The 8,505-nt window shown below is 59.2% G+C and overlaps 1 protein-coding gene across 1 annotated transcript; it reads left to right on the top strand.

Annotated features, from left to right (window-relative positions):
• Positions 1 to 1,487: 1,487 nt before the first annotated feature.
• On the top strand, positions 1,488 to 2,248 carry LOC308261966 (lymphocyte antigen 6H-like; the record flags this gene model as incomplete). The annotated part of the gene is made up of 3 exons (XM_080694147.1): positions 1,488 to 1,536; positions 1,668 to 1,793; positions 1,998 to 2,248. 3 exons carry the CDS (start codon positions 1,488 to 1,490, stop codon positions 2,246 to 2,248), a joined length of 426 nt encoding a protein of 141 aa, XP_080550273.1.
• Between the last annotated feature and the right edge of the window lie 6,257 nt (positions 2,249 to 8,505).

The raw sequence follows: 8,505 nt of genomic DNA, 5'->3' as shown, positions 1-8,505 counted from the left end.
ACTGCCAAGGGGGCAGAGAGGAGGCAGACGGTGGGCCAAGCATCCTCCACACAGGGTCCAGCTCTCTCCCTGCCCTAATCCCGAGTTCATGCCCAAGTCAGCTGGCTCCTGGGTGGGCAACAAGCCCGCACGCACCCTTAGTTTGCTCCCAAGCCATCCATGAATCCTCAGGTCCCTTTAACCCTAGACCCAGGGGAGGGCTTCCCACCCACCACCCCATGCCCGCCCCGGCTGCCACCTCTCTCCCCATCTCTCTCCCCATCTGGCTCCCTTTCTTTCTCCCTGTCTCTGTCTCTCCCCCTACGTGCTTCAGATGAGCATGAGCCAGGCCTCTCTGGCACCAGGCGCTTGGCGACCTGTCCCAACAAGTCGGTTCCCCTCCTGTAGATGACAGTACTCACATGCTCCCCACAGCAGAGCCTGGCCCGGCCCCAGGCCCAGCCCCTGCAGGGGCTGAATTCATTCCCTTTGAGTACACGCCCACCAACGTTCACGTGGGAGCATTTAGAGGAAATCAGGCTCATGCAAAAAAGCGGAAATCTGACCCAAGCTTCCTGTTCACCTGCCAGGCACCCTGAACCTCCTTGTCTGGATGCCATGCCGCTTGGGTGCCCGCCCGCTGCTGCGGCCAGGGCTCCTCCAACGGCACCCAGGCAGCCACTGAGAGAAATAAATGCTCTCCAGAAAGACTCCTGCCCCGTGGATGTCCTTTCGACCCGGGCTGGCCGGGAGACAGCAGTCCCCTGTCACCTCTCACCCAGAGGTTTGGCTTCAGCCAGGTTTCCCTCTGAGTCACACCAACAGATTAAAAGTAATAATAATAAAAAAACTCTTCCTCCCAACCTGGTCTCCCAGGCTTCACCTCTTTGAGCCAAACCACCTGCCACACAGGAGGGTGCGCAGGCTGATGGGTAGGCAGGCACGACTGCTCCAAGCCGGCGGATGGGCCTGCAGGGAAGACCGAGCAGGGAGGGCTGGGGACAGAATGGGGCCTGCGCACCACCTGCCAAGGCGATCCCTGTGAGGCCTGAGGGGCGGCCCGGCGCATCCTGTCCCACCATAGCAAGGAGCTGGCAAGGAACTGGCAGGATGCCCTCCCAGGATTTCCCCAGAGCCTCTGCTTGTTTATCATTTTATTGGAAAAAGAGTCTGGATTTCACCTGTCATTCCTCCCAACCCCAGACGAGAAGGGGCAGACCTGGGGGCCCCAAGTACTCGGTGGCCAGTCGGTGTTCTCCCGGTCCCTCTGATCGCTCTAGACAACACCCCCAGCCAGTGTGGCTGCAGCCAGAGTTCAGCCCCGCATTCCTGCGGGGGGCGGGGCAACAGGATGTGGTGCAGTACTTAACCCCTGAGCAGGGGGGGCAGCTGCAGAGGCCATGGCCGTCAGCCAGCAGGACTGACCGCTCAGGACAGAAGTGGCCGCTGAGACCCAGCTTCCAGCCGTTGCCCACACTACGTGCCTCTGCTGGTACCGCCCGGCAGCCATGAGAGCCCATCTGCTCATGCTGGCAGCCCTGCTGTGCTCTCCTCCAGGTGAGGGAGGGCATCGGGAGCCTCCTGGGGCTGGCCTCCACCCCTGGAGCTGTGTGTCCCGCTTCTGAGGGGCAGGTGGGGGCCATACAGGCTCTGCTGTCAGGGTCTGAGCCTGGTTCCCATGCCCGCAGCCTTGGGCCTCCAGTGCCACACCTGCACTGGCACCGCTACTGACAACAGCTGCTTCCGAGCCACATGCCTCCCGGGATTCAACGCCTGCTTCAAGGCCACCCTGAGCATGACGGGATACGCTGGTGGTGAGCTGTGTGTACCCAGCATGGGGCTGGGGTCTCTAAGAGGGCCATCAGAGCGCGGGCTCGGGCTGCGCAAGGCTCGCCGGCCTCCTGACCAGTGGGTCTTGGGCTGGGTGGGTGGGTGGGCTTCCTGCACGGGAGGCTGCAGCGGGGTGAGGAGGGCCCAGGGGGCCAGGGCTCCGGGCCAAATGTCTCCTCTCTCCACAGAGAAGCCCTTCACAGTGGAGAGCAGTGGCTGCGCTCCCTCCTGTGAGCAGGTCTCTCAGACCTTCCCCGGAGCCCCCACGCAATCTGGCTATGAAAGCACCTTGGGGAAAATGGGCCTTCCAAGCCCCGTAAAGATGGAACTGAAGAAAGTGAGGTGCTGCCACGAGGACCTCTGCAACAGGGCGGCCCCCGCGGGGCGCGTCCTGGGGACCCTGGCTGCCGGACTCCTGCTCTTCTGGGCCCTGCTATGAGGCCCTCCCGCGCGAGGGGGGGCGACATCCCTGGTGTGTGGGGTGGCCTCCCCAGCTTGCTCTCTCGCACACTTGCACTCACGTGCGCACACGCATACACACGAAGGCACACTCAGGTGTGCAGAGCCCCGCAAAGACAGGCTGCGCTGGGCTCACGCACTTCTGCTCCCAGGCCCCGCAGGGGCGGGAGGGGCTGCTCTGCTCAGCGCTCCTGCCTGCACGTCACTGTGCCAGCAGGGTGCCCGCCCGCTGCTGCGGCCAGGGCTCCTCCAACGGCACCCAGGCAGCCACTGAGAGAAATAAATGCTTTCCAGAAAGCCTCCCGCCCCGTGGATGTCCTTTCAACCCGGGCTGGCCGGGAGACAGCAGTCCCCTGTCACCTATCACCCAGAGGTTTGGCTTCGGCCAGGTTTCCCTCAGCCTCAGCCACTCACGCCTGGGAGGCCCCTCACGCCCCTCTGCCAGGGCCTGGCCCTGCCTTCTGGCTCATCCCGACCTCTGCCACCCTGCGGGGCCATGTAGGGGGAGGCGCTCGCCCACATCCTGAGTGTGGACGGTGCCAGGGGTGCAGCTGCCACCAGCTCCCCTCCCCCACACACCAGCCCCAGGGCGACCCACCCTCTCCATCTCAGACCTGAGGCGCTGAGATCAGGGGCTCCCGCTCTCACCCAGACCCCACGCCTCTGCTTCTCCCAACCCCACCTGCATTACCCAAGGAGAGAAGCCCCTCCCCCTGGCTTCCCCAAGGCCCACTTTTCCTGCAGTCCCCTCCAGTGTGGCTTCAGGGACCTCAAGGGATCACCAGGGCGGGGGGCCTGCGAGCCTTGGAGACCCTACCCTTCATGGCAGAGTAACTGAGGCCTAAGGAGGGGTCAAGGGTCTGCATCTCCCTGGGCTTCCGGCCCACCAATGTCATCCCCACAGATAGCCCAGGGTGGCAGAAACCACACCAGCAGAGGGCACCAAGTGGATGCTCCTGTGGGCCTCGCAGGCCCAGGCTGAAGGAGCATGCACCCACACCCCATACGCCTGAGCCGGGTTGGGAGAGCAGCTCTGGGGCCCAGGCCTCTGAGGACAACTGCCCGTCGAGGCTCAGGAAGGCAGGACCACTCGTCCTTCATCCTCCAGGACCCACTGCGGCCTCCGAGAGGCTTTGATGTCCATCCCTGGTCCCCTTCACACTGGCCAGGCCTCGGGGCCCCCGCCCTGAGGGCCGTCTCACCTTAAACACCTGTATGGGGAGCAGTGGAAGAGGCGCTGTCCTCACCCGTGGGCCACACCGGCTGGGGGCCTCCGGCAGAGGACGCAGGGGTAGCGGGCACGGGGGAGGGCTGTGTGAGTGCTGTGGGGGTCGTGTGCGTAGATGGTGTGCGTGCTTGTAGGGGTACGTGTGGATGGGAGTGTTCCCTGGGCCCCAGGCAGAGCACGGGAAATGCTTGATCAGGGCTGAGAACTCACACATCAGACATCAGTTGTTAATGAGGTGCTGGCACACACGCACACGCACACACACAGGCACGTGTGTGCACCAATTATTATTTTAATGTGTGAAGAGTCTGTGGTGGTCGTTCTTTTATTCTTGACACCAGAAAACTGTGCTTTCTCTCCTTTTAATTGTGTGTGGGCTGTAGGAGCCTGTGCACGAGGGGGTGTGTGTGGTATGGGAGGACGTACAAGTGGGTGGGCACAAGCTGCAGGTGCGGTATGTGTGCATGGTGCAGTGTGAACGTGTGTATTGTGCTGTGAGGGATGGGGGCCATGGGGTGCATGTGGGTGGAGTGCGTGCATGTGTGTGTGTGTGTGTGTGTGTAGAGTGTGTGTGGCAGGGTGTGTGCCTATGGAGGGTGTGCTGTGTGTGTACATGCTGTGCAGGGGTGTGATGTCCTTGTGTACATATTGAATGGGGGTATGCTGTGGGGTGTGCTGTGGGTGTGTACACACTGTGGGGTTTTGTATGCTGTGTAGAAGTGTGCTGTGTGTGTACATGTTACGTGGGGGCAAGCTGTGAGATGTACATGCTGCAGGGGTATGCTGTGGGAGTTTGTGTGCTGTGGGGTGTGTACTGTGAGTGTGCTCATGCTGTGGTGTGCATACTGTGTGTAGGGGTGCGCTGTGGGGGTATGCATGCTGTGTGAGTGTGCTGTGCATGTGTGCATGCTGTGGGGTATATGCTGTGTGTAAGGGGTATCTCTGTGTGCATGCTGTGTGAGTGTGCTGTGCATGTGTGCATGCTGTGAGGTGTGAATGCTGTAGGGGTGTGCTGTGGGGGTGTACGTGCTGTGGGGTTGCCGTGGCGGTGTGCGTGCTGCCTGTGGGGACGTGTGCTGTGGGCGTATGGCGCTGCATGGGCGTGGGTGCGGTGACGGAGGCAGCCTGCAGTGTGGGTGTGCAGGATGCTGTGCCTTTCCCCAGAACCTCACTTTCACTTTGCGCCCCATCCTTCCCCGTGGGCCCCCTCTGACCTGGGCCAGGATCCTGGTCTGCCCCAGGAGAGGCCTCTGGCCCCCAAGAACTAGGGGACCCAGGCAGGACCCCTGACCTCCCCAAGAAGGCTCCTCCCCCACAGGAAGCCAGGCGCTGGCGGGGGCAGGCTTCCCAGGGAACAGGAGACAGGAGTCTCTGTCCTGGAGGAGGTAAAGGGGAGTTCGTTCCTGAGAGGACACGGAGAGCTCAGCCTGGTCAGCCGGGCCGGCCTCTGCCAGCTGCTCAGCACCCCTTCCCAGGCGCTGCCCCTGACCCCAACTTCACTGTACAGCCTCCGCGGGTTCTCCTGTGCGGGAAAGAAAGCGCTCGGGGAGACCCCACACGGGCACCATCATGCTGGCGGGCCTCACCGCAGGGACCCGGCCTGCACGTTCACTACACACGGTTGTCTTGTTCACTACACACGTGTCTGAGGAAGGGCAGGGCCTCGACCAGTAAACAACTTTTGGCTGAAAAACAACAGACCAGGAGAACAAAGCCTCCCCTGAGGGCCCCTGTGGTGCCAGAGCACAGGGCGACACCCCTGCTCACCGTCCTGCCTCTGTGGGCTGCTTCTGCTGGGCCAAAGCTCCCCACTGCCTCCCTCCCTGAATCAAGTTGGCTACTGTGTGAAAGCGCGGGGCTCGGACCTGGAGCTCTGCCCTCGGCCCGCAGGGTGAATAAAACTTGCTGCGTCCTAACGCGGCCTCTGGGTGCTGCTCACTGGGGACCCTCCCGCCACCTCTACCCACGAGAAGCCCTCGGGGACGGGCAGGGAGGCAAACCATGATATGATGCTGATGAGGAAGTTCTCAGCTACAAGTCAGCCTCAGAGGAGGCCCCAGGGCAGGGGCAGGGTTAGAGTATCAGCCTAAAAGCAGGTCAGGGCCTAAGAGGGCTGGGGAGGGGGGCGGCAGTGGGGCTGGGCGCGCCTGTCCAGGAAGAGGCAGGAGTGGAGGCCAAAGGAGGAGCCAGTCCAGCTTCTTGCTAGCTTTTCACACAGCTGCCGGCAGCCAGCCCATACTGTGAAATAAGCATTGAAAACACGATCTCCTGCCAGCCCAGAAACCGTTGCCACAAGAGGTGAAGCGAAAGAAAACAAGTTTAGTATTGAACTAGGACAGGGTGGGCACTGTGGGTCAGCCGGGAGGGGATCGAAACGGGGGGTTTCTTCTGAGCCCCCAAGAAGAAACAGGGGGTTTTCTTGAGAAGAAACCTGGTGTTTCATCAAAGGTGAAATGGAGTTTCTTGAGAAGGAAAAAAAAGAGGAAGAGCAATCTTCTCACACTCCCCTACCCACAGCCTCCCCAAACTGAGGGTTGAGCCCTGGGGCCTCTACCTCTGAACTCCATCCCCAGCCCTTTTTATGTTTTGGGGGGTTTTGGTTTTGGTTTTGGTTTTGTTTTGCGGTATTGGGGATGAAACCCAGGGGCATTTGACGTCCAAGCCACACCCCCTGCCCTATTTTTTATTCTTTATTTTGAAACAGGGTCTCGCTGAGTTGCAGAGGACCTCACTAAGTAGCTGAGGTTGTCCGCGAACCGCGATCCTCTGGTCTCAGCCTCCGGAATGCTGGGATTACAAGCGTGCGCCACCACAATCGGCTATGTTTTTTTTTTTGTTTTGTTTTGTTTTTTTTTTTAAGTAGAGTCTTGCTAAATTGCCCGGGCTGGCCTCCAACTCTCAATCTTGCTGCTTTAGCTTCTGGAAAACCTGGGATTAAAGACACGCACCCCCAAACTTCTTGCATTCTTACCAAGAAGGTAGGTTTGCAACTCGGAGCCTGGCCCCTGGCCCCTGAATCAGACTTCAGCCCCCTGGGAGCCGAGCTACCTCCCTCCAGGACTTCAATTGAAGGAGAGGCCCCTGGCTGAGTGAACACTCCTGGGCTGAGGAAGTGTCTGGCAGCCGGGAGCCTTTGAAAAGATTTACAAACATGTCAGAGGGGCAGAGGAAGGAGGAGGGAGAAAAAATCCTCTTCCTTTTATGCCCCAGGGAAAATTAGCCTTTCTTGTTTCTGATGTGTACTCACCTTACAAAGCCACTGTGCAGAATCGTGCCCAACCCTCCACAGCTCCTGCAAGCTGGCCCTCACCCCGGGTCCTGGGAGGTCACTGCGGGCCTGAGCCCAGCGCTAAGCAGCCCCAGGAGGTCAGGATTTGACCCAGATCTGTTCTGGCGTCTCTTTACCTCCTACTATCAAGGAGACGGGTCTCTTCTCCAACACCCAACCCCTGCGTGGCCCCAGATGAGAGCGGGTCTCACAGGGTGCAGCATGTTCTGGAAGGAGCAGAGGGGACTGGGTGCCATGGCTCGGATACGCTCCCTCCAGAGTGTACTGGGATGGACCCGAGGAGAATAAAACAAAAGGAAGCACAGACTGCCCACCCAGCTGCAGTTAGAGACCCAGGAGGCTCAACATATTGTTAGATGAATTCGGTTCTTATTTCAGACCCCCCCCCATAAGTTAAGTCTCCTGAAAGGCCCTGGTCTGACCAGTTAAGCTACCATCCCTCTCTGACCGAACCTGGTCACTTACCTGGGAGACCTGCCCCCTCCTGGTGCCCTTGGCCAATCAGTGAAAGGGACATTCCCCACTGACCCCAAGCCAATTACCTGGCCGCACGACCCCCTCCCATGGGACTCTAGCCAATTAGTTCAAAGAGCATTTCTCCTAGCCTATGAGCCCCCAATCTGTAACCCCAAGCCCCTATATAACCCTGATCCCAGCACATGCTCTCTCTCTTCCCGGATTCTTCTTTCTCTCTCCCCCTCTGTCTGTCTGTCTGTCTGTCTGTCTGTCTCTCTCTCTCTCTCTCTCTCTCTCTTCCTTTCATACCGGCCCCTCCAATAAATCTCTTGGCTACAAGGTGGTCTCTGGTGTGATCAAACTTTGTCCTTTCACATACACCCACCCCAACTCACCCAAAGATGGCTTCTGACCCCCGGCAGAAAGTTGGCAACATGGAAAAATCAGCGCAGACGCACTAAGTGTGACTTGGAGAGAGAGCGACCGGGCCCGGCCATTCCAGTAAGCACCCACATGGGATCACTGTGGGGGGGAGGCCGCAAGCTTTGGCCCGCCATCTTTGGCCCACGTGTAATCACTGGAGGTCCGCCATCTTTAACCCCTCCTACCTCATGGCCTCGCTGGAGGTCCGCCATCTTTAAACCCTCCCATTTTTTCTCCTGGCCAATCCTAGGAGTCGGCGGCCATTTTTAAAAAAAACTTTTCGCAGCCATCTACAGGCCAGATCTCCACAGCACCATCTCTCAGCGGTAAGCTTCCTCTTAAGGAAGTAAGTGGGTTCCACCTAACTCGGAGGGTTCTGACTGACTGACTGCTATTAAACCCGGTATACCGGTATCCTCCAGTTCTCCGATCGTTCAGGACGATTGCGAGGTGTGTACAGAGAATAGAGACGTCTTCTCTCTGGCACACCTGATCTGTACCGAACTAGGCAGGGCCCTGGGATGCTGGAGTTTTCTGCCTTTGTTCTCGCCCACTTACAACTCATGGGGGGAAGTCAGCCATCTAAGATTGAGATTGACTCTCAGTCTCCGCTGGGCCGTGTGTTGTCTAATCTCCAGGCTCTGGGATTCTTTGGGGAACTGTCCCGTGAAAAACTCGTGTCTCTTTGCACTAAGGTCTGGCCGACATATGACCTAACCAATAACTTTCGATGGCCTCCCATGGGCACGCTAGATCCTAGGACGCTGATGGCTCTCAGTGAATTTTGCACGCGGTCAGCAAAATGGTGTGACCTCGAGTATGTACAGCCCTTCTGGCGGCT

Source organism: Muscardinus avellanarius, assembly GCF_963383645.1.
Source record: "Muscardinus avellanarius genome assembly, chromosome: 4".
In the NCBI taxonomy this organism is placed as follows: Eukaryota; Metazoa; Chordata; class Mammalia; order Rodentia; family Gliridae; genus Muscardinus; species Muscardinus avellanarius.
The sequence above is the reverse complement of the archived record's forward strand: the minus strand, read 5'-3'. Positions and strand labels throughout refer to the sequence as shown.